The 25,893-nt window shown below is 53.6% G+C and overlaps 1 protein-coding gene across 3 annotated transcripts in view; it reads left to right on the top strand.

Annotated features, from left to right (window-relative positions):
* Positions 1-25,893, top strand: part of FTO (FTO alpha-ketoglutarate dependent dioxygenase) — a 256,938-nt gene that overhangs the window by 120,306 nt on the left and 110,739 nt on the right. Inside the window, exon 9 of one of the 3 annotated variants that reach the window (XM_036345956.1) lies at positions 6,794-6,918. The exons of the other annotated variants lie outside the window; for them this stretch is intronic. Coding sequence (XP_036201849.1) covers positions 6,794-6,918 — 125 coding nt within the window. The remainder of the gene's footprint in view (positions 1-6,793; positions 6,919-25,893) is intronic. 3 annotated transcript variants of the gene reach the window in all.

Below are 25,893 nucleotides of genomic sequence, written 5' to 3'. Positions count from 1 at the left end.
GTTTTGTTTTCCCTCCCCTTGTTTTTATTTTTATTTAAAATATATTTTTATTGATTTCAGGGAGGAAGAGAGAGGGAGAGGAGAGAGAGATAGAAACATCCATGATGAGAGAGAATCATGGATCGGCTGCCTTCTGCACGCCCCCCCACTGGGGATCGAGCCCGAAACCCAGGCATGTGCCCGGACCGGAAGCGAACCGTGACCCTTTGGTCGACGCTCAACCACTGAGCCACACCGGCCGGGCCGCCCTTGTTTTTAAACAAAGCTGATGCTTCCGAAGGCGGAATGATGCCGGGGCTCTCTTGGCAAGAAGCACCCTGCTGTTCCCTCCACCTCTCTATGAGTCAGCGTCAGCACATGGACCGCGCGAACTAGTGGCGAAGAAGAGGCGGTTGTAGCAAGCGAATCTACTCGGCTACTTGGAAAAAATGGGGGGGGGGGGGGGGGACACAAGAAGAACAATGATTTTGCAAACTCCATAAAGGTCAGAAAAGAAGGCTCTCAGTAAGGAGGGCGAGCCTAGAAATCAAATCCCATTTCCTATCATAAGAAGCCCGTTGTTTGAGCCGCGGTCGTTAATGTACTGGACGTGAAAGATTTAAGGCTCGTCGGAAAGCCGGGCTTCTGTTTTATTAGGCTGCTCTTGAAAAGCCCACAGCAGAGCGGGGACTAGGTGCTTGGAGATTTCTTAATGGGCTGTCAGGGGCAAGACACCAGGGCCGCGCTACCCCAGCCCCTTCCTGTACATGGGAACGACGGGGGCCGGGCGATCCCGGCCCGAAGTATGAATTACTTGATGCTTTCTCTGCTCCATATGGCCAGCCGTGTCTTTGGCAATTAATCACGGACAAAATCAGTCGAGTGCTTTTCTGAGGCATTGAAGTCAACATTTAGTTGTACCTGTGCCAGGGGGCAGCGGGGTTGCACGCGTAAAAGAGCGGGCGAGGGGCGCCGGCGCCGGGCCCAGCAGCTGGCTTCTATAAACAACACGCCTTCCCTCCTCACCTTTTTCTCCCCCGCTTTCATTTTTCTTCCTTTTCTTTCCTTTTTCGCCCTTTTTCCTCTCCTTTCTTCCATTTCATTTTTTTCTTCTTTCCTTTTTTCTTTTATACTTTCTTTCTTTCTCCTTCCCTCCCTCCTTCCTTCCTACTTCCCTCCCTTCCTCCCTCCCTCCCTCCCTCCCTTTCTTTTCCTTGACGAGCACATGGGCTGTTCTGAGCAGCAGCAGCGCCGGGGCTGCTCCCACCCCCTGCCCCAGCGTCCAGGCTAAGAGTCTGCAGCAGGCCACCCTTCCCTCCCGCCAGGGCATTCCAGCAGCCGCCCGCCCGCCCGCCCGCCCGGGAGCTCTCTCAGTCCCAGGCAGGCGCGGTGATTCCTGCGCTGCGGGAGAGTGGGAGGCGCTGTGGAAGTGCTTGGGGAAAAGTAGCGGTTCCATGTCATAGCGGTTGCCGTTCAGCATTTAAAAACCAGGGCCCCTATTTTCCATGATCCCCCCACCCCCCAAGCTTTTACCCATAATCCCGCTGACAACAGTAACAGCAGCATTTATCGAGACTTTGTATGGGCCGAGCATTGTGGGTTATCGCCTGTCATCATCCCCTCACGCTTCAGGCGCTGTTGCATAGACCCCTTGACCGACGAGGAGACTGATCAGGCGAGTTTTTCCCTGAATCCCTTCCCCACAGATATTCTCGACTGTCCTCGGCTCCCTCCGCTCCAGCGTGCGATGGAGACATGCTGAGCTGTGTCTCCCTGGGACGTGCTTGTGAGGCTTCGTCTGGTACACGCCACCGAGACGTTCATTTACGTGGAGCGGATCTTGGAGACAAATCGCGCCACGCCTACCTGGTTTTGGGTGGGAATGGACTTCTGCCTTTGCACCTCCCTTTCCAGAGGGTCCAGCTTATCTCCCGCTTCCGGGGTCCAGGGGAGCTGCAGGGCGGGGAGGGCAGGCAGGCGGGCAGGCAGCCGCCTTCAGTGGCCCGAGGCCGGGTCCCCAGCCGTGACTCCTGTTATCTCGGAGCCCAGGTCATCCAGGATGTGTTTTCTCAGATCCAGGAAACGGGAAAGAAAGTTTTAACATTGTGTAAACATCAGCACCCCCAAAAGCCTCCTGCTCAGGGGAGGGAGATAAAGGAGGCAAGAAGGCGGCCAGGGATGTTTATTTGTTCTGCGGGGCTGAGGACCCGGGCATGCGGGAGACCCTCCCCTCGGGGGGCCAGGCCCGTGCAGACAGCGTGAGGGCGTCACTCAGCACTGCGGCCGGGCCCCACAGAGGAGCCGCCTGGAACTGACAGTCAGTCAACGAGGGAGGACCCGGACCGACCTTTCTTTGATGGGACGGGGCTCTCTCAGTGGGTTCTGTGCCTTTCTTCTTCTTCTTCTTTTTTTTTTTTTTAAGAAAAAAAAAAAAAAGCGGGGGCGGGGGGAGAAAAGGGAAAAAAAGTTCTGGACTTTTGAAGAGTGGAGCCCTGGCTGGTGTCTGACAGCCCATGGCAATGTTGACGGGAGGAAATAGCTTTCCCAGCCGATAACATCTTAAGCCAAGTTCCTTCACAAGTTGAACCTTTCGCCCTCATTATCAGCGGGCGCATATCTCTGTGATTTGTGTGCGCGGAGGGAAACGCAGCCCTAACCGAGCAGATACGTGTGTAAAGAGTGTGAGGGTCGGCATTCCGCCCATAAAGACAGCGTTGCTTTTCTGGGGGGGTGAAGGGGGGTGGCGGGGTCTGGCATCCTGGTGTTTATGTGCCTCTTGAAATTGGGAAACCAGCCGCGGAGTTTTCGTTTGGGCTCTTTTGCGTTAATGAACTAAGCGGGGAGGACCCGCCGCGTTTATGGGATGCCTCCTGTTTTCCCGCGTCTCCTTAGACAAAGTCCTCTGATGTGTAAGAAGGATGGAGAGAGCTGAGTTTTGGAGTTAAAGGCCGATTTGAAAGTGTAACCCCCCCCCCCCCCCAGAAAGGAACCCACAGAATGAAAGACACAGAGAAGGATTGGTACGGAGTCCATGCTGTCATTCCTCTAAAGCCACTGGAGGGGGCTTTCCCACAGAGAGCAGCAGAAGAGAGGAGAGGAGAAGCAAGAGGTAGCCCTGGGCTAACCTAACAGTGGAGGGTCCGAGAGGCAGTGACCCCCAGGAGACCAAGGACAGGACAAGAGTGGGTGATGGCCCGAGAGGGAGAGGCGTTTCCTAATGGAGAAACGTCAGGTAAAATCGGGAGCGACTCTAAACAGGAAACCCACCCTCAGCGGACACGGGTTGACCAGCACCAGGCTTTGCAGAGGGGCCTGCCGCTGGCTCCTGGGGGGCTCCTCATGTCTGTGTGTGTTTGGTGGCGGCCTGATTTCCTTTTTTCTTTTTAAATTAAATCTTTATTGTTGAAAGCATTACATATGTCCCCCCTTTCCCCCAGTGACCCCTTCTAGCCCGCCCCCACCCCCCTCCCTTGGCCCTTCCCACCCTATTGTCTGTCCATGGGTGATGCATCTATGCATACAAGTCCTTTGGTTGGTCTCTCTCCACCCACCCACCCTCCCCCATCTTCCCTCTGAGACTCCACAGTCTGTTCCATGCTTCTATGTCTCTGGATCTATTTTGTCCATCAGTTTATTTGGTTCATTAGATTCTACCTATGAGTGAGATCATGTGATGCTTGTCTTTCTCTGACTGGCTTATTTCGCCCAGCATAATGCCCTCCGGGTCCCTCCATGCTGTCGCAGAGGCTAAGAGATGGGTTTCCTTTTGAAGTTTTTCATTTCAAGTCATCGACACTCTCGGGCATCCTTTTGTTAAAATAGCACAGCCACCCTGGCCGGTTTGGCTCAGTGGATAGAGTGTCAGCCTTCGGACCGAAGGGGTCCGGGTTCAATTCCGGTCCAGGGCATGTACCTCAGTTGCAAGCTCCTCCCCGGCCCCGGTCCTGGTTGGGGCTCGTGCAGGAAGCAACCAATCGATGTGTTTCTCTCACATCGATATTTCTGTCTTTCCCTCCCTTCTATTCTCCTTAAAAATCAATAGAAAAATATCCTCGAGTGAGGATTAAAAAAAAAATAGCACAACCTAGCACTAGGTCGACGAGTGAGTTTAAGATGAAACAAAATTAATCATCACAGGGGCATCTGTACTGGGCACGTGTCCCCACAGGAACCTGGGGGAGGTTCGGTTGTCATCTCCGTGTCACTGTGTGGACGAGGCCCACAGCGAGGAGGCGACGGCTGGGGTTCGAGCGGCCAGCCGTCTGCGGAACCGCCTTAGTCTCCTCCTGATTCGCCAGCGTTCCCATAGGTTTCTGCGGGAAAAGATGGCAATGAGATGAAATTCCACCCCCAGAGCCCGCGCCCCGGGCCTGCGGTTCGCTTGCCCCGTGTTCTGAGGGGAGAAGAGGAAGAATGTGCTTTTGGTAACCGGAGCCTGTTCGAAAACTGGCACTTGTTGGAAGACAGCTCTGTGTTACTCCTGATGGGAAAATGGGCTGCTTACCGTTTCCTGTGCAAACTCAGCCCCGAGGAGCCAACGCTTCTAGAAGGAGAACTGCACCGCGGATCCTAGTAGGAGGAAGGCTCTTGGACACCCTGAAGTTTCCATCCGGGCAAGGACTTCTTCTCACTCTGAATTTCAGGAAATACTGTATTGGAGGGTCTCCGTGCTCCATGTACGTTCACCCCTCCTTTTCCAATATTACAAAAATCAGTTTAGCAGATTGTGTTTGGTCATCCAGACATACAGCCCGCCCAAATGAATATGTACTTCACCAGCTGATAGCTCAGTTTTGAAAATGAAATTTATTTTAATAAACACTGACTTTATCATTATTCAAAGTGTGTGGGTACATTTTGGGGAGCGCCCTATATTTCCTCCTATTTTTTGCTAACTACTTAATTCATTCGATGTAGTTGTATGTAAGCATGTTCTCTACATCCCTTCTCGTCCTAAACATTTGATGAAAATGCATTTAAAAAGTAAACGTTATAAGATTTTCATACAGTCAAATAGGCTGTTTGGGGATAGACAGTTCATGAGTTTTAACGTATGTATGAGATCATGTAACCACCACTGCACTCAGGACACAGCAGAGTCCCATGTTTCCAAAAACCCCCCCACGCTGCCCCGTGTAATAACACTCATCCGACCTAATCCCTGGCCCCCGCTGCTCTTCTCTCCCTCCCTAGAATTTGCCTTTCCCAGAATGTCAGATAAGTGGGACCACGCAGGCCCTAAGCGTTTGAGACCGGCCCCTTCCGCTCAGCATGATGCCTTCGCTGGTCATCCCAGTGGCTGCGTATGTCAGTGCCTTGTCCCTGTGGATGGTCGGGCCGTAGGGGTTCCCTCGTATGGATGTACCACAGCGCGTTTATCCATTCACCCTTCGAAGGACATGTTGGTTGTTTCCAGTGTTTGGCAATTACGAATAAAGATGCAGTCAGCATTGGTGCACATGTTTTTGTGTGAGCATAAGGCTTTAATCTCTTCAGATAAATCCCTAGAAATGGGATTTCTGGGTCCTGTATTAAGTGTCTGTGTAATTGTTATAAGGAACTGCCAAACCACTGACCAGAATGGAAATATTTTTGCAGTTCCACCACTAATGCGTACACTTAAAAAAAAAAATTGAAATGCTCTTGGGTTGAGGTTGGCAAATTGCGTTTCACCGTTCCTTGGAGGTTTTTTGTTTTTTAAAAATATGTTTTTATTGATTTCAGAGAGAGGAAGGTAGAGGGAGAGATAGAAACATCGATGATGAGAGAGAATCATGGATCGGCTGCCTCCTGCACGCCCCCTACTGGGGATCAAACCCACAACCCGAGCCTGTGCCCGGACTGGGAATCGAACCGTGACCTCCTGGTTCATGGGCCGATGCTCAACCACTGAGCCACGCCAGCTGGGCTGCATCTGTAGGGTTTTAGATTGTAGGCAACAGAAACAGAGTCTGGTGAATTTGAACAAAGTGGGACTTTGATGAAAGGCTATTGGATAACTCGAATTATCCAAAGAGAAGAAACCCAACTGGTATTGCTCAGGGGTTGAGCAGAGACCTATGAACCAGGAGGTCCGGGTTTGATTCCCTGTCAGGGCACATGCCCGGCTTGTGGGCTCCATCCCCAGTAGGGGGCGTGCAGGAGGCAGCCGATCCATGATTCTCATCACTGACGTTTCTATTTCTCTACCTCTCTTCCTCTCTGAAATCATTAATATATACCTAAAGAAAAGGATCTGGACTCAGGAACTTCAGGAAACCAGGAATACTGGGAGGACCAGGGGTGGTAGGAACTAAGCAAATTGATAAACAACAACAACAGAATTGCCGGCTTGGCTGGAAGTAGAAATGCATGATTCCAGTAAGAGAGGCCGTACAGCAGGCCTCGCTCGGGGCCAGGAAACACAGAGAGAGGAAATCAGAGACCCTCTCCTTACTTAAAGGCAAAACAAACAACACACGGCACAGTGTGCGTGGAAATCATGTCTAATAATAGCTCCTGGTAGGCAAGTCCCAGGGAAGAAAGTCGTCGGGGCGTGAGAACATTAGAGGGACGCCCACAGGACGCGGATATGACTCGGGGCAGCGGGGCCCAGAGTCTACCGCGGTGCCGCGTACATTGATTAAACACAAACTCCACGCCGGCCATTCCTGGCCATCATTTACTGTATTGATTTGTTAGCAGGGGAACTGTAATAAAACAGCCATTGATTTACTGTCCTTATTTGCTTATGGGCTTTTTTTTTTTTGGTATTATTAATTTTTCACTCTTTCTTTTCTGTTTTTTTTTTTTTTTTTTGGATCATTTCTTCTAGACAAATGGGGTGCTTCATGAAGTGCGGAGAGAGGGGGTCCCCGTGGGACAGAGGAATGCCATGGTGACCGCCATCCTCGCCTCGCTCACCACGCGCCAGACGCTGCGGAGGGAGTGGCACGCCAGGTTAGTCCCGTGAGGACGTGGGTTGTGTTTGGCTGGGCTTGTCCCTCTCGTGGGAGGAGCCTTGAAACAGAAGCCGGTTAGGTAAACGCTCGCAGCCACGGTCAGCTCTCCTGCACGTGGGACCTACACTCACTGTGACGATCCCTGGGTCGTCTGGATGCGTAAGTGACTTAACCCCGGGCGTGACATTTCGAGGAAATGTTTGCACCTTGAGCAAATGCAAGATAAGGAAGTACCTAAGGCCGAAGCACCCTTCTCATCAATGGTCTGAGAGACCAGCCTGGCGACTCAGGTGGGGCAGGTGTCTGGGTTGCCTGAACGCTGTCTGTGTGTCAGTCTTAGAACTGACCAGTCGGAATTCTCCCGGTTCCCACCTACTTTATCTGCGCGCGGCCTGACCTGTGGTTAGAAAGCTGCCCCTGGAAAAAGGTTTGTGCAAATCATCTGTTTTTACAGAATCGATGCTTGCGTGCTACCTCTCAGGGTCTCCTGCTCTGACTTGACAAACAGTTGATGGATGGATAGGAGGCTGGGCCGACTGCCCCCACAGGTTGGGGTTAGCCTTCAGGTCTGTGGTTGGTAAAAACGGTTGCGGTATCGTCTGTCCCTGAGCAGGGGGGACAGGAATCGGGACGATGACACTGTCCGTGGCCCCCGTGTCTGTCCTGATGCTTAAACATTGCATGTGCCTGGGAGTCAGGACTGTTTTTATTGATAGCCGTCATCTTCTGCAAATGAGTTCACGCGACAGAGTTTGCAGTAATTGATGGCTTTCCTCGTAGCAATGATCATAAAAATAGATTTGTCCAAACACGGCTAAGATGAGCCCTCTCCAAGCAAGGAGACAGCGGAGTAGGAGTTATCCGTTCTGATTGCGTATCGGAAAGCTGCCCTTGCACATGTGTCTGTCATCTCTAAATTTGGGCTTGTGCTGAGACTATAATTTTAAAATTCTCCAGAACCTTCTCCCCTTCCATCCTTTCCTGCCGTGTGGCCGGAGAGGGACAGTTTCATCTACAGTCACTCAGTGATTTCCAAGTTAAGTTCCAGGGACTAATTTTTAAATTTTCTCTGTGTTGCAACTTAAGTACGTATAGTCAGTCAGTCAGGTATGCCTATTCCGTTAAGTAACGGCATCTCGGCATGGGGACCTCTGAGAGGTTTCTCTCTCTGAGTTGGGTCTTTGGTATATTTTCATGTGGTGATTCTGATGAAGTGGGAAAGGGAGAAAGAAGGAAAAATTCTCCTGTAACCCTCTCGGACCATCCCCCCCTCCCCAGACAGTGCAGCTCAGAGACAAGTGTTGGGAGCAGAGGGAAGGACTTCTGATGGGTGCTTTCGGTTTGTTAACCGTGATTTCCCAAAGCGCCAGGTCACCAGGCGGCGTGGCCGAGGTGGCCCGAGTGAGAAGAGTCTGCTCTGGGCACCTCGGGCCCTTCCTGCTCACGGTTTAATCAGGAGCTGGAGCAGGGGTTGAAGTCCATGCGGTTATTCCGACATCTGGCACTGAATTTCTCACGTCCTCTGTGAGCGAGCGTTCAGCCCCCAGCACTCTGCAGGCCGCCTTAAGGCCAAACACCGAAAGGGAACCTCAGGAGAGGGTGTCCCGGAGCTCAGGAGACTGTTGTCCGAGTATTAAGTGCCCCTGGTCCCTTCCCCACCCCGTCCGTCTTCCCCCCATTTGATGTTTCCATCCCGGTGACCTGGCTCCAAGACTCATCCACATGATCCCTGTAAACAGGCCATTCCCACCACCCCTCCTTCCCTCATCAAAGCCGCACTGGTCGTCTGGGGTCCGCTCGGCCCCGCGTCGCCATCAGGCGTGGGCACGTGGCAGTGAAAGTTACCGAACACCCGCCACCACCGTGCTGAGTGCGCTGCCTGGTTCTGGGGGCCGGCCCGTTGTGTGTGCACTGCGGAAATTACACGAGGAGAAACGTGCTGTGACAGAGAATAATCAGCGCTCGCTGAGGGCTCAGCAGTAGGCTGCTGTATTTTACTTGCATCAAAGCTACCGGGGGATCCGATAGATTAGATAACAGGAATTTTTTTTCCTCTGAAAGTTAACAACAGACGGCTGTGATTACCGACCGTCGCTCGTCGGAGAGCGCGTTAGGAACAGCACGGCTTCGGGAGGTTCAGGTGGGCCGAGGCCCGCGGCTGGCGGAGCTTCAGGCTGCGTCGACTGCGCTGGTTCCCCATCTCCCCTCTTCGGAGGCCCCTCTGTGATAACGACAGCGGGGAGCATGCTCAGGGCAACCTGCAGCTCGGTTTTAGAGTATTTGTGACAACAGTGTGGCGATTACTAGAAGGAAAGGGTTGGGGGGAGGTGGGTGAGGGTATGGGGGAGACACGGTGATGGAAGGAGATGTAACTCGGGGTGGTGGACACACAGGACAATAGACAGATGATGTGTTAGAGAATCGTACACCTGAAACCTTTACAACTTTATTAACCAATGCCCCCCCAATACATTCCATAAAAGACAAACAAAACAAAAAAAAAACAAATAGAAAAAAAAGAAGTGTGACTCTCTCGGGCCAGGAGCCGCGCCATGGTTAGGAACGGCCCTCTGAAGCCCCTAAACCGAAAGCACATGTTCCCTGTAATGTGGCTTTGGGAGGAAAGTGTCGATTCTGCGTGACGCGGGGTAACTGAGTTTGTCCCAGTGTCACCCGGCCCCGCGGTGGCAGAGGCCCGTCCGAGGGCTGTGGGTTTCCTTTGCCCGAGCTCGGTGATCCCATAAACAGCCCCTCCAAATAGGCTGATTAGGGCTGTCAGCTCGCTTCCCGGAGCTGAATGGTCCGGGGCGCCGCGGGGAGGCCTTGTGAATGCGGGGCGAGTGTTAACAGAAGCGGGACAGAGTTTCCGCAGATCTGGCTTTGTTTACACACTCCCCTCCGCCTGACGGACAGCTTGTTATAGCTTTTAAAGAACTGGGCAAGCCCTCCGCCCTGACCCCGTCATGACCTCCGCAGCCCCGAGGTCAGCCTGCAGCTAATAAACGGCGCGATCCTGCGGGCCTACTGTAGGGAAGGCAGGAAAGGAGCAGCTGCAAGGCCGGCGTCCCGGGATAGGCTGCTTCAGGGTCACTCTCTGATAATGAAAATGATTACCAAATTATATGGAAGTTTAACCGCAATCGCCAGCGAGAGGAGGGTGGAGCCGGGCGTATTAGGTTTGATAAATGAACTGTGAAGAGGCCCATCTGGCTCTCCACATCGTCTCCCCCTCACCCCCCTCGCTCCCTTCCAAGGGGAAGCATTGGAAAATAACAGCAGTACATATAGACTCAATGAGCCATGCGAGGGGCTGCGATGGATGAAGATTTAATGGTGACAGTGGGAAAGATTATCATTTGAAAAGTGCACGGAGGAAGAGGTACAGTTCCGTGTCCCTGCCCCAGTTGTTTTTCTACAATGAAACCCAGTCAAACACCAGAACCTTTGTTTATCTTACGCAAATCCTTAGCGTCCTGCCTCGATGGGCGACAGTTTCGAGGGCGTGTCTTGTGGTGGGACAATCATTCTCGGTCGGCACCAGGAAAGCAGCGGGCTTCCTTTGCCTCGAACCGTGTCAGGGTGAGAGTGGGGCACTTCATGTCTGCCGGCTCACTCAGGGTAGAGAAGGTAGGTACGTCACGTGCCAGAGAAAACGCTCCCCAAAACTTGCGATCCAGACGCATGACTCTCTCCAGGACTGTCTCGCACGCTGTTTTCTTTTGACTGCGACCTGGCGCTGTCTCTGTGAGAGTAAGGAGAAAGCACAGTGTCCACTGTCTGGATACATTTGTCTATTTAGCAAGCGATTTTTGTAGCCTTTGTCTACCTACTGCTACTGTATACAAGATACTGCGCGAGAGGATGGGCTCAGCAGCGACGTAAGGACGCATCCGGGGGTGAGAGTGTAGCAAGTTCCCCGAAAGCGGCCTGGAAGGCAGCGGGAAGGGAAGCGGGGAGCCCAGTCGCCCTGACGCACTCGGGACGAGTGAAGTGCAGATGCCTCTGAAGACGGGCCTCGCTGTGCCATTGGAAACCTTTATCTCGGACAACAAGGTCTACATAACACAAGCCTCGCCCAGGCAAGAATTGTATGTAACATAGAAATAGGAGGTCTACCCATTTCCCCGAGTCAGCCTCTTTCTTTACCTTTGGTTTTGACTTGACCTTGAATATCCGTGGTGACTGACAGGTGAGCAGAAGGTGAGGGGATGGATACGGTGGAGAGGCGGGGAACTCTTTTAGAACTAACCGTGCTTTTTAACTTTAAAACAAGGCCATTACACTTACGCTAAGTAAGGTACGGATTCACACACACACACACACACACACACAAAGACAAAAACCAGGCCACTAGGGTAATTCACATAATATAAAATTTCACATAATATAAGCATAGTCACTTTAAAGGATGCAATTAAACGGCTTGCTTAGTACACAAACAGATCACTATCATCTAATACCGGAGCGTTTCCGTTACCCTGACACGAAACCCTCGACCCGTTACCAGCTACTCTCAATGACCCTTTTCCCACAGCTCCTGGCAACCACTAAGCTACTTCCTGTCTCTATAGATTTTCTTGTTCTGAGCATTTCCTATAAATGGAATCATACAGCATGTGGCCTTCTATATCTGGCTTCTTTCATTTAGCGTAGTGTCTTCAAAGTCCACTTGTGTTGTAGTGTATACATGCTCATTCCTTATTATTTGCCAAATAATATTCCCTTGTATGGACGTACCACACTCCATTCATTCATTCCTCAGTGGATGGGCATTTGGGTTGTTTCCACTTTTTGGCAATTCTGGGAAGAGGGGAAAAGGCCGCCCGCGGGTCATTCCTCTGAACGGGGAGTTGGGTGTCTGGCCAGGAGGGGCAAAACTTCGAACTGCGGCTCAGTGTGGCGTCCAGTCCATATTTCCCCGCTCCAGGCAGCTGCGTTCGCTGGTCACCTGCTGATGTCCTGCTGGGGCTTTGATGCTATCAGTGCAGTGATGTGCCCCCGCCTCGGTGGCTTGGCATTGGGGCCCGCGTGGGATTCCCGTTCTAGGAAGCCGGGATCACAGAACGGTGAGCCACCAGCCTTGAGCACAGGCTGTGGGGTGACGAGGCTGATGCCTCTATCTCCTGAGACGACATGTGACTGAGTCATCTGACCGCATCTGCTGCTGTCACTCATGCTGGCGAGAGTGGCTGCTTCCCTGGCAGAGGGGGCTGGGGACCAGTTCAGTAGCTGTCAGCGCACTTGCTGGCTTCGATGGCGGGGCCGGGATGGGCATGGGGAGCAAGTGATGGCGATTCCGGGGACGAGCCGGGAGGCACTGGCCTGCTAGCCTCCCGTGATGTCTTCCTCTTGTAATGCACCTGGTCCCACCGCCTTTCATCCCTGCAGGCCCTGCTTTCCCCGCCCTTAGCAGGAGCATGCCCTCCGTGTCTCCATAAATCCGATAACTCCATAAAAACTCCTCATAAATGTGCAGGGATGGAAACATTGTGTACATTTGGAGCGAGGATTAGATGAGTCTCCAGATAGGGTCCGTTCTATTCAAGATTCAGCCCCTGTATCTTAAGGAGTCAGGTGTTGCGAATGTTGTTACCACTGTTCCTGTCATCATTTATGGCGGACAAAGGCCAGTTAAGTCGTGCGCATCTTATTTATAAAATCAGCACCGAGGCCTCAGCGCCGCCCGGCCCTGGGCCGTTTCTCACTGCGATCAGCCGCTGGCTTTTTCCGACGAGGCGGCGCTTCTTAACCTTTTGAGAAGACATTGATCTATTCATGTCTTTATTCACCAGATACTTACTGTGCAGCTGCTATTTGCTAAGCCCCGTCCCAGGTCCCGGCAACCCAGCGGCGAGGAAACGGGGTACCCTGCTTCTTTCAGGGCGTGTACGTTCTAGTGCAGTGGTTCTCAACCTTCTGGCCCTTTAAATACAGTCCCTCATGTTGTGACCCAACCATAAAATTATTTTCGTTGCTACTTCATAACTGTCATGCTGCTACTGTGATGAATCGTCATGTAAATATCTGATATGCAGGATGGTCTCAGGCGACCCCTGTGAAAGGGTCGTTCGACCGCCAGAGGGGTCCCGACCCACAGGTTGAGAACCGCTGTGCTAGAGGGATGGCCGGCGAGCACGTGCTCCTGGGTGGGATCCTGAACGTCGCTTTTTTAAGAAGATGCATGCAGTTGTCACGCCCTGCATTGCGACAACACTCACTAAAACCCAGACAGTCAATCGTCCCGTGGAGATAAGATGATAGAATTTCCCTTTCTGATCCTCAACCTAAAACAATCACTTTGTCGGGAAACTTGCGGTTCAGGTTCTAGTGGGTCCTGTCCGTGGGACAGGCCCGGAACCCCGGCATTCTGAGGAACCCCACCCTGGGGAGGTGACAACTTTAAAGTCTCCTTCAGATCATCTGCACCCGGTTCCCAGCGATCTTTCAAAAAAAAAAAAAAAGTGTCACCCTAAAGGGTTTCCCTTCAAGGAAGGCTTCCGTGCAGGCCGTGCTCCGTGCGCCAGTATCTCTCACGAGAGGACGGGAGACCCCGTGCCGTCTCCTCGGTGCTGGGGTTGATCACACAGCGAAGCCAGCACGTCACAGGTGGTGGCTGCGGCGACGGGGAGCGAGCTGTGCGTCCTCCCCTGACCGAGGGCCTCCCTGGGCCTTCCCGGTCCTCCAGGGAGGCTGTAGAGATGAGTCACCCTTGGCTCGGGGATCCGCCCGGTGAGGAGGGCAGGGGGGTATCTGTGTGTATCTGTCTCCTGGCACCTCAGCATCTTTCACACTGTTTAGCTTGGGGGCGTCTCTCTGTGAGGAAGCAATTTCCAGCTCAGGCTGTGTACGTGTCCCTTAGAAGTCCCTTAGGAAAGCTGCTGTCTAGCGATGCCATTTTGGTTACAGTCTTTCAGCAGGTGGCAGCGCCCGGGTGCCAGTGAGGATGTTCAAGTGGAGCCGCCAAGAACCCGTCGGTCCTCGGAGTGGAGTGAAGCGGGGCCGGGGGGGTGGAGGCCGATGGGAGTGGCTCCCCGAAGGAGAACGGGGAGCCTTCCTCTGCCCGGGACGGGCCCCCGGCAGCCGGCTCTCTGTCCATAGCAGGAAACCGTCCGCCGCGCGTGAAGAGGGGCAGCGTGATGCTCTCTGGGGGTGTCCCGGGCTGCACGGACTTACTCTGACAGGCCCATACCAGGCTGTAGGTAAAAGTTGAGCAGATGTGGCTTTCCGTTGAGGAAGTCCTGGGGGGGCGGGGGGCGGGGGGGGGGGGCCCAGCGCTGTTGCCCTGTAGGGGACACTGTTGTCTCACTTATCACATCTCCTGTGTCTTGTCCCAGGACAAAACCACAAACCAAACAAATCAAAAAACAAAAGTAGGTCAGCCCCTTCCCGTCGCTCCTGGAGGGACCCCAGGTGTCTACAACAGGCAGTGTCTGGGGATCGATCGGCCTAGGTAGTGGCCATGCCCAGAAGGGAACAGCTGAGAGTTTATTTTCGGGGCAGAAGTGATGGACAGGGCCTTCCAGATGCGCTTTCTCTCCACGCTCCCCTCCAGACAGGGTGCTCAGGCGGGTACTTTCGGTTCAATTTAATCCAAGATGTGCCCATGGGCCGTTGGAATCTAGGTAACCACCCTCCGCCTTCCAAGGGCATTCTGCAAGTTCTGATCGTCTCCTCTCCATCCACCTCTCTCTCTTCAGCCGAAAGAGATGCCGTTTTCTGAGCGAATGAAGTCATGTCTGCCAGGCCGGCGTGCGGAGGGCTCAGCGTGAGCCCCGCGCCAGCTGCTGGGCTGGGCTCTCCGGCCGGCCCGCCTCTCTTCCCAGACCGCCGCCCGCCTCCGCCTTCGTCCAGGTGCCCCGCGGCCTTGCCAACAATTCCTCCGCCCGCCCGCCCGGCTCTGGCCCCTTCCCGACCAGAATGCGGGCCCTGGAAGGCGCTTGCCGTTAACCCGGGAAAGCCCGGGCTGTGCCGAGGCGGTGCGCACAGTGCGGACATTGTTCGCTCGCTTCCTTTCGAGTTTCACCATCAATTACGCCATGTGTTTCATCCAGTTGGTGCTACCCTCCCAGCGTTAATTATAACCTACACGACTGTTACAGTTAATTTTATGGCAAGCATATTGTCTCTCCCAGGCTCCCGAGCAGCTCATAAATTATCCTGAAGGTAAAATGTAACTTGGGGAACTAGTTATGAAAATTCCATCCATCTCGCTTAGGAGCCGCAGCTGCTGCTGTCAGCCGCCTCGCCACGGCTTGGTGGAGGAATTACGGCGGGTCAAGTTTAAGAGGGTAGGCCCGGGCTGTCACCCAGGAGAAAGGCTGTCCTGGCCCTGTCAGCCGCGTCCCTCCTGCCCATCCCTGGCGGCTTCCCTCCGCGGCAGGAGGCGGCGGCGGGCAGGTGGACGGTCCCCGAGCTGTCTGTATTCATTACTTTACAGGAACTTGTCGCGGGGCGGCAGGCCCAGGGACCTTTCCTCTCTGCGCTGTCATGATGGGAGGCATCATCTGCAAAGTGCGGGCGAGATGACTCTATAACTGACTCCTGGCCTGGTTCTGGAGGCCGCCCGAGGAGACGGGACAGCGCTGTCCCTGACAACACCTCCTGGCAGCCCCAATCTGGCACTCCCTCCCCACCCCCACCCCCACCCGGCGCGCTGTCTTCCCACCCGGCGCCCTGGCTGAAGGAGCATTCTATCCCCGGGTTGTTCTTTTTCGTATAATCTGATCAAGTGAGATTTCGCTGTGAGCAAACCGCGCTGGGAAATTGCCTCCTAAGTAAATTAGCGGGTTACCTTATTGGGATAATAAACACACTCCTTTTTTTTTTTTTCTGTTTCCTCCCCGCAAAGGATCCGCTGTAGGTGCCAGCCCCCGGGGCCCGAGCAGTATTATTTTTAATGACGGAACACACGCCTCTCATTTAGCCGGTTTGTATCGTGACTGTAGACGATCTTTCGGGCTGCCGTCCTTAATCTGAAATTCCACACGTTGTGCTCGCCTTAAAAGCTCCGAGGGGGCCTCTTGGAGCTGGGAGCCGTGCTCAGCACAGCATCTGGCAGCAGCGCTGGCGCAGGGCCGGGCCCAGAAGCCGGAGAGGGTGCGTGGAGAAGGGTCGCCTGCGCCACATGCTTCCAAGTGCAAGTTCGAGCGACGCATCCGCCAACAGCGCCGGCTTGGGTGGCGGGGGGCTGGTTGAGAGCGCTGTCAAGTCAGGGAGACCCTCCCCAAGCTGGCGATGGCTCCCTGTGTGTTGGGGAGCATGTTGGTGTGTGTTCACACATGTCCCAGCCTATGTCCCAAGGCACCCAAGGCCGTGACCCCCGGGCTGTGTGAGGAAGAGAATGGGCCCTGGCCTTGCGCAGCCAGGAGTGCACCACGGGATGGGACGGGACGGGACCGGACGGGATGGGATGAGAGGGGAGGTCTTGCCCGAGGAGGCCCCGGGCTTCCTCAAGGAAGTGTTCTTCTGAGCTTTGCATGATCGCCACACGATCCTGGGGTATTTGTGAGTTTTCTAGTGAAGTCAGACAAGAGGCTGCAAACACAGAAATGTCCACCGGGCCTGGCAGGTAACCGAGACGGATGAAGGCAGAGAGGTGGGGCCAGGCAACCGGGGAGGTTCAGACCTGTCCCGGGTGGGCAGCGTCTTCCAGGCTTGCAAAGGAGGCTGCTCGCGTTACCAGGGCCTCTCCCTTTTCGGCGCAAAGGAAAATTCAGGGGTTAGATGTGCTTGTGGACTCTCTGATTTAAACGTCAGCTAAAATTCAGACCTGTGTGCCTGTTATTCAGGCTGATCAATACCTCACGTCTGGGAGTGGCTGGGGTGGCTGGGAGTCTGAGCTAGAATGGAAGTCCTGTCTGCTTAAAGTGAAAAGTCTTCTCCACCTTCCACACATGTCAAGGAGAGAGGCACTGACCCTGGGCAAAGGGCCAGAATGCAATCTGGTCACTGCCGTGTGACCTCGTAACTGTTCTGCTCGATGTAGGTTCTTTATTTTTAAAAATATTTTTTTTTAATTGATTTCAGACAGGAAGGGAGAGGGAAAGAAAGAGAGAAACATCAGTGATGAGAGAGAATCGTTGATTGTCTGCCTCTTGCACACCCCACACTGGGGATGGAGCCTGCAACCCAGTGCCCAGACTGGGAATCGAACCGTGACCTCCTGGTTCATAGGTCGACACTCAACCACTGAGCCACACTGGCTGCCTCCACGTAGGTTCTTGCTTGGAGGAAATATTTGGGTGTTTTTGTGTGCCTTTCGCTTGGCAGGCGTTCATGTTCCCTCTCACAGAGAACGCATAGGAGGGTTTTCCGAAGCGAATGAGGTGCGCAGGTGGCTCCCGTCACCATGGAAAGGTGTGCAAAATCCTGGGCGATCTGGAATCCAACGAAGGGTTCGATGCTCAGGCGGAAAGGGCCAGGATGTCCTTGATCTCCATCACCATTCCTCCTCTTCGCCCTCGAGTTTGTGCCTTATTCCCAGCCCCTGGGTGCAGCGGGGTTTGGGGGGAGGGGGTGGTGGAGGGGTGGGGGGAGGTGGCAGCTGCTCTTCCAGGGCACAGAGGTGTCCGTGCTGAGATAATCTCTTCGTGTCACCGCCCCAGCCGGACGGCCACATGGAGGTGCGGTCGGGCGAGTTGTTACACACACGTGGGTTTGATCCTCTGGAGAAGAGGAACATGCAGAGACGATTTCTTTCCTTTCATAAAAAGAAAAAGGTGAGCCTAACCCTTGGCTGCCGCCGCCGTCAGCTGCCGGGCCTGCGCGGTTCAGTTTCGTCGTAAATATTTCACGAGGGCGATCAGAGCGGAGCCCGGTTGACATCACCCGCTCCAGCCGCGCCAGAGGAGCCATTGCGCCAACGTCGGCCCATGTTTCTAAAGAAAAGTGAATTTCTAATGTCACGTTCACATCCGGTCCGAGAGCCTCTGGAAGAAACGTCTGTATCGATGTTCATAATCCCCTGCTTTTTATGGATTTGCCGTTTGTGCAAAAAACTCCCAAGGAGACTTTATTTTGGTTCGATCAGACCGGCTCGTGAAATAGGCTGTGTATCCAAATCCATCCTAACCCCGTGTGTTGGCAGCCTTTTGTATAAATAATGTCTTTTCCACAAACGAGTGCATCTGAACAGGGAAGAGGAAAATTAAGTGGCAAACTGTCTCTGGGTTGCCGTAAACTGACAGGAACCCAGATGCAGAAAGCAGAGACTGACAGCTCATTCGCTCCCGGGGCCCATCGCACCGCTGTTGACTCCACGGATGTACGAGAGGTTGCAGTGTCGAGCAAAATGTTTATTCTGGCGCCTTTCGTTTCGGGAGGGGTGGGGAGAGAAGGATTTAAGCGTGCATCTGGGGGAGGACATGTCATACAAAATACGTATGGGGTTTATAGGCATTTGGCAGGAAAAGAAAAAAAGAAGAAAAAGAAAGGACATTCGCATTTTATAAAAACTTAATCCGCGCTCACAGATGGTCCTGCTCAGGTGCGATTTTAATTACGAGGTAAAGAACAGCCTCGCACAGTAGGAGGTTGTGGTAATAGACGGAGAGGCGCTTTTGTCTTCCAGCCGCAAAGAAGCCTTGTTGCCGAGAAACGGAAATACTTTGTGTGACCGGGGTGGGGGGTGGGGGAGAATCTCAAAATGACCAAGAGAGCTGGCGAGAGGAAAACGAAGAGTTCCTAAATATCCGATGCGTACCCTCGAAATGTTTTACTAGCATGCTGTTTTTAAAAAATATGTTCTTACTGATTTGAGAGAGAGAGGGGGGGGGAGAGAGAAATGTTGAGTGAGAAACATTGATCAGCCGCCTCCTGCATGCCCCCCACTGGGGGTGGAGCCCACAGCCCGGACATGTGCTCTGCCCAGGAATTGAACCTGCGACCTGTTGGTGCGCGAGATGATGCTCAACCCACTGAGCCACACCAGCCAGGGCCCTGTGCAGTTCTGAGCTTCCTCCGTAGCGGCCATCTTCACGGCGGTTTTCCCAGGGAGAAACGTCCGCCATGGGTATGATACCTCTCGGGATCAGAGGGAAAATCAACAGGGCCAATGGCAGATCCATTTTTAAGATCTGCATCCCACATGGAAGGCCGCCTTTCCGGGCCTTCGGCTCCGAGGGCTGCTTCGCCCTTCACGTGCGGGGCTGCTCGGAGGAGGTACGGATAACCCACCCGCTGCCGTCACCTCCAGCTGGCATGGGCAGCGCACAGAACAGCCTTTTCGTTAGATAGCAGCCATAGATTACAATGATGCTTCACCGTCTTTCCCTTAGCGGGGAATCAGGCAGGCCTCGTGTTAGGACCTCCGTGTCCTGATACAGTTAATTGCCCGTGGATAATGGCTCTGGGCCGGCGGCCGCGGGCGGGGCGGCTTTGTTGGGGGGCTTACCGAGGGCTTGCAGACTCAGGTGCGCCCCCCCCTCCCCCCGCGCTTCCCGCCAGAAGCAGACAGCTGTGTTTTCTTTACCGCCTTATACATCACGGCGAGCTCTCATTACCGCCGAGCTAATGATGCCGCCGCACCTCGCCGTCCCGTGCTACCCGGCGATCGTATATTTGCTGTAGAGATGTTAGCTGGTTTTTCCTACGTAATTAATCTTTCCTCGCCCAAATGCATCCCGTGGAAACGGTGAGCCCAGGGGTCAGCGTCCGCCGGGTCCGGGCTGCGGCGATCGGACGAGGCCTGGCTGTGGGGTCCTCTTTCCTTTCACAGGGGCCTCGCCCCGGCTGCCGTCGACCCAGCAGCGCCATGCTCACGTTACACATTAAGGGGAACTCGGGCGAGTGAAAGGGAAGCATTTTCAGGACTTTAGCCCCGAGAGAGGCTTCCCACCTGAATATGTGCTACGGGAAGCCGGCTTCGCCGGGGCCACCTCGCTCAGTGGCTCGGCAGGGCCGTGTCCCGTCCATGCGGGCAGTTGGGGTGTGTGTGTGTCAGACCGGAGCTGGCTCCCTGTCCCCGCCAAGGCAGGTCCTTCTGACGTGCGTCCAGGCCGAGCTCAGAGGCCCCGTCTCACAGGCCCGCAATGGCGGCCCAGTGGGTGGTGGTGTCCTCCTCCCACCAAAGCCTTTCCTTTTGTTTTTTCCCCCACCATTTGACTGGCTCTGTCACATAGTAAATTCCAAGCGTCTTGAATTTTTTTCTCTTCTTTTTTAAAAAATGTACCTTTATTGTTGAAAGTATGACAGATGTCCCCTTTTATTTCCCCATCGACCCCCTCTGCTTCCCCCCGCCCCCAGGCCTTCACCACACGAATACCTTTCCTTTTAGAAGATACCTATGTTGCTTTAGGTTAGAAAAGCACAATTAGCATTTGGATCCATGGGGCTCACACAATGTTTCTGAGAACCAGAGACCCAAGTCAATCTTTAAGTTATTATTTAAAAAAAAAAATGTTTTAAGTCAATTTAAAGAAAAAATGTAGCTGGTTCATCAGGAAGAAGCTACATGGTTATACAGAAGCATGATGGCGGGTCGAAGTTGAGGAAACTTACCTACCGAGGGAGTCGGGAAGCCGCACCGCAGTCATTGTTACGCTATGGCCACGGAGAAGAAGAAGGCCCTCGCCATGCAGAACAGCCGGCGGCTCCGAGTGGGTCTTTGCCGGGGGCCGGGCACCAGGCTAGGCTTACTCGCCTTTCCTTACTCAGCTCCCTGCGAACCCAGTGACAGAGGCGCTGCCTCTACCTTCACGTTTCAGTTCAGGGACAGAGGCCCCGAAAGGCCAAGGAACTGGTCCAGGTAGTGCAGGCTGTACGCGGCCGAGCCAGGGCGGGAGTCCTGGGCGCCGGGGCCTGCTTTCCCTCCCTGCGTTCTTCCACGTCCCGATGGGTCAGGAGGAGGACCCTGTGCTGCTCCCGAAAGCAGGCGGACGGCGGAGAAGCAGGGAGACGTGCAGCGCCGCGTGCCCTGATGCATGCCAGCGGAACAACATGTGATTTGTGTCTACACACAGAGTTCACATACGGAACTCCATGGAACTGACCGGTGCGATAGGGACGCGCGCTGTGCAAGGGCTCCGGCCTCCGCTGCTGGCTGGGCCCTGCGTGCCTGTTCCGGGCCCTGGCGCCCCGAGACGGCCGGCTGCGTGTCTCTAGGACAGACGTGCCTTAGAACCCGAGCTCTTTACTGGAACAAGTGAGAAAAGGGGGGTGGACGGGGCTTCAGTTTTCAGCTGGTGCTGTGGAACCCTCCAATCACGTGCCATTCGGGGCTCAGTAACCCTCCTTCCTACAGGGCAGGGCAAGAGTGGGTCTGCGGCTGTTCGCATGGAAAATGATGCCATGATTCATGAATAATAACCCAAGCATACATCCCGTGTTTCACGTACTCGCCGCTGTAACCCTATCTTTGCCTCACCCTCTATACCAGGGTCTACGGAGCAAACACGTCTTAGCCAATTTCTCGTGTTTTTGTACTTAGAAACGCATGCTAGTTCTTTTCCCCGTTCGCTTCAAATGTCTATAAAGAACGCCCAGTCCTGCCTGAAACTTGCAGTGAGACTCTTCGGCAAGTAGCATGTGTCTGTTTACACGAAGAAGGGACAGCGTCAACCTCTGACAGTGAATCTCGACTCTTAACCGACGATGCACACATGCGAGCCTCTATGTGCCAAAAAGCATAGAACGCCACAGCGCACGGGACGGACACAGGTGGGGGTTCCATCCCTCGGGTCCCAGACCCAGACCGAATGCACACACTGGTAGCGCCCCTGCGACTCTTGGTTTATCTTGATCGAAAAAACCCAGAAAAAAAGGGCTCCAACGGGCAAGAATTCTCATTTGATATTTCACGAGCTGGAGTGCTTCGATCTTGGCACTGGTGTTTCTGACCAGCTCCATCGCACAGGGATCCGTCACGCAGGCGAGGTGTTGGGTGTGGAGAAATGGGAACTCAGCCACTCGGGAAACCTGTCCAACGGACGTGTCCCAGCCACAACCTCCACGCGGGCCACGCGTCACCGTGAGCGATGACTTGAGAACTGGGAGGCGTGCGCAGAGGAAAACCGGAGAACAAGAGGGTTCGAAAGAATTTATACTTTCGTCATTTCGAGTTGGGGCCAGGGGCTACGGCGCACGCCCCACACCGTGGTAATCCACAGCCATTTAATTTGCTAACAGGGCTTACTCTGATCGGATCTACAGCTCTTCTCCACGATAATCAGAACAAGGAGCTTCCCCCCCCCAGCCCCCGGAGAGAAACTGTTGATCTCTTATTGTCCAGCCCCCGCCCCAGCCCCCCACTTTCTTTCTGGCAGATCGAGATGAAACAGAAAGCTGATATTCAGAGCCGCTGGAATGGCAGGCCTTGTAATTTAGAAATCCCCATTTTATCCCGTGTAATTTCTTCCCTAAGATTCCTCCGTCTAAATCTGATACAGGTAGGAGCCAAGACAAACAGTAACCATTCACCGTCACCCCGGCCAGTTTGAATTTCACCCTAATGTAAAGCAAAGAGAGCTTTTGGCTTCATGTCAGGTGTGTAACAGGGGTAGAAAATGCACTTAACATTTAGCAGCAAATGTTACCATATGTTTCCATAACAACTGCAAACTTCTACGTGAGGACAGCAATAATATAAACACGTAGGAATCTTGGAACGGTAAACGATTAATTTACCAAATATTAAAAAAAAAAAATCCAGCCACAGAAGCCAGGAAAGGGGTGGTGGGGAGGGCAGTATCCCCTGTGAATTTCTCCATTATGTGGCAGAAGATGCTGCCGGTTAATCTAAATGAACAAATCTTTAAAAATTTTAGGTACAGGGTCCGTTCTCCAACGTGCATTTTTTTTTTTTCTGGAGCGGTGTGCGGTGGTACCAGCTATGGCTGATTTCTTTCACCATCCTGAACTAGTTAGCGAAGGACCCTTTAGCAGTTGTCTCCAATGCACATCTGTAAGATTATTGCCTTTTCAAAAAAAAAAATACTTTTATTGATTTCAGAGAGAAAGGGAGAGGAAGAGAGAGATAGAAACATCAATGATGAGAGAGAATCATTAATCAGCTGCCTCCTGCACGCATCACACTGGGGATCGAGCCCGCAGCCTGGGCATGTGCCCTGACGAGGAATCGAACCCGTGACCTCCTGGTTCATAGGTTGATGCTCAACCACTGAGCCACGCTGGCCAGGCTCTCCTACCCATTTTTAAACATAAAAGAGTCAGGGGGAAAAGGAGAAGAAATGGATCTACTTGACCATCTTTAACAAAGAGGAGTTAGTAGCTACGAGAGTTCTTCATATCATCACCGAGGGAAATTTGGTGTTCTCTGATTTCTCTGTGGGGCAGAGAAAGGATCTTTTAAGGGGTGTATTAGAAACACGACAACCTGTGGATGGGTCTTTCATTCGAAGAGATGGATGGCTTTTATTCCTAAACCTAGCTCCGAGTGTGGTGAGAGTTTGGAATGTTTTCCTAGAACAAAACACTACCTTGTCACTTCAGATAAGCCGATACACCGTGACCAGCCCTGACACTTGAGTTACTGCCTGTCATTGAACGTACTGACGGATGAAGGTTTAAGTCCACCAGTAAAGAAGGTGAGCCCTGGCAGGTTGGACAGTGGTTAGAGCGTCTGCCCGAGGACTGAAGGGTCAAGGGTTTGATTCCCGGTCAAGGGCACGCACCTTGGTTGCAGGCTTGATCCCCAGACCCAGTTGGGTTGGGTGTGGGAGGCAAGCAATCAATGTGTCTCTCTCACATTGATGTTTCGATCTCTCTTTCTGCCCCATCCACCCTCCCCTCCACTCACTCACTCTCTCTCAAAAAAAAAAAAAAGGAAAAAATATCCTTGGGTGAGGATTAAAAATAAAATGAAATAAAAGGTCAGTGGGAGGTAGGCTGCCTTAAAAATTCAGTGCAGAAGGCCAGAGAGCATGCATTCAGGAAGCACCCTGGTTTGGTTACAGAATCGAGAAAGGGCTGCGAGGCTCTACCTTCCGGAAGGCGGAGCGGCTGTTCACCTGGGGAGGGTGTGCCCCATGGCCTCCCTGCCGAGGTCACAGTGCAGCTCGCAGGCCGGGAGGGAAGCAGCCAGGGACACCGGTCAAAGCAGGGCTTGTCCTTAGTGGGCCCAGGAGCAGGTGGAGGCCACTGAGGTGGGCAGGAGAGATGTTCTGTGAAGACCTGACTCGTTCCTGAGTCCTCGTGGGCCCCATTGAGGGCCAGACCCCTTGTTTCCCCAGGTCCTCAGTCTTCTCTCACAGAGTTCATCAGAAAGTTTATCACCTGGCCGGGGTAGCTCAGTGGTTGAGCATCGACCTATGAACCAGGAGGTCACGGTTCGATTCCCGGTCAGGGCACATGCCGGGGTTGCGGGCTCCATCCCCAGTGTGGGGCCTGCAGGAGGCAGCCAATGCAGGATTCTCTCATCATTGATGTTTCTCTCTCTCTCTCCCTCTCCTTTCCTCTCTCTGTTCTTCTCTGCCCGTGGATGTACTACAGGTCAGAACACAAGGACCTGTGTGTGTGTGTGTGTGTGTGTGTGTGTGTGTGTGTGTTTAGGGGTGTGGGGAAGAAAGAGCAGTCCAGGGGGGCGTGGCGAAGCCCATCTTTGGGAGAAAATCCTCTGAAACAGAGCCGGCAGTGGCAGCGACCAAGTGGCAGGAAAGGCAGACCGTGTCCCCGGAGAAGGAAAGCAGAATGAATGGCAGGCGGCGGTGCCAGGTGCGACCTTGCAGGGCCAAGGGGGGCACCCGGGCGGGAAGCCGCTGAAGCCGCTGGAATGTGGAACGCGTTGTCCCTGGTGGTGTTTGCTGGGGCCACACAGAAAAGCCACCGAAGGAGGCCTCACGCCGCCACGGAGCACCGTGCTCCTCTTTGGCCTGAGGTTCCCTGAGCAGCCCTACTTGAAATGCGTTTCCCTACCAGCTCGACGTTTGCTTCGGGGGTCCTTCCCCGAGGTTATCTGCGAGGGATGGCCCAGGGCGTAGGCCGGGCACCTTTCAGAGGCCGCATCCCACGGACAGCTCTCTGGTCCCCGGGCGCCGGCTGCGCTGGCATTTCTGACAGACGCGGAAACAGATGCAGGCCCGGCTGCTAATGACGGCTGATGACCAGAGGCGCGGGGCCGCGGTCATTAAACCAGGACTTGACAGGGCCGTTGGCAGGGCGGTGGTCCAGCCTCGGGAATGTCTCAGCGACGCGCCTTCCGCTTTGGCGCGGAGAATACGATCCATCTTTATTCTTCGGAGTGTGGTGCGTTGAGGTCTGGAACTGCCCAGTCTGGATCCTTCTCGGTTCATCGTGGGCCTCATTGTTGGACCGTGTGGGGGGCTGGTCGTGGTCTTAGACTCCCCCCACCCCCGAGGTCTGCCGTGGACGGTAAAGGAACACAGTCCGTGACCCTATTCCTCGGTTTGCGTTTGATATGTTATTATGTCTGATTTAATAGTGATGGTGCGTTTGGAGAGGAACATGAATTATTTTTAGGCCACCAGAATTTCCGCTTCTCTCTCTATTACTTGGATTCACCTGATATTGATCCTAAGGATCAAGAGAGAGTTTATTCAATCTCTCATCCCCTAAGTTCCCATTGCTAGGAGTAGGAAAAAACCTCAAGTCACCAGGAACCTATTGTTATAAGAATGATAGTAGGGCCCGGCCACTGTGGCTCAGTGGTTGAGCATGAACCTATGAACCAGGAGGTCATGATTCAATTTTCAGTCAGGGCACATGCCTGGGTTGCGGGCTCAACCTCCAGTCGGGGGCGTGTAGGAGGCAGCCAGTCAGTGATTCTCTCTCATTATTGATGTTTCTTTCTCTCCCTCTTCCTTCCTCTGTGAAAACAATAAAAATATTAATAAAGAAATGGGTGTAGAGGCCGTAATCAAGATATGGAATGTGTTCACCTATTCGTGCCATTTAAATGCAATTTGGAAAAAACCCTCCCCATACTTTTGCTGCCAGGACGATGGGCCCGCCTGTGGAGCTGCTCAGAGCTGCTGTCCGCACGCTGCTCTGTCTGGGGGAG

Source organism: Myotis myotis, unplaced genomic scaffold (genome assembly GCF_014108235.1).
Source record: "Myotis myotis isolate mMyoMyo1 unplaced genomic scaffold, mMyoMyo1.p scaffold_m19_p_19, whole genome shotgun sequence".
In the NCBI taxonomy this organism is placed as follows: Eukaryota; Metazoa; Chordata; class Mammalia; order Chiroptera; family Vespertilionidae; genus Myotis; species Myotis myotis.
Note: the sequence above shows the minus strand (reverse complement) of the source record. Positions and strands in the feature narration are given on the sequence as shown.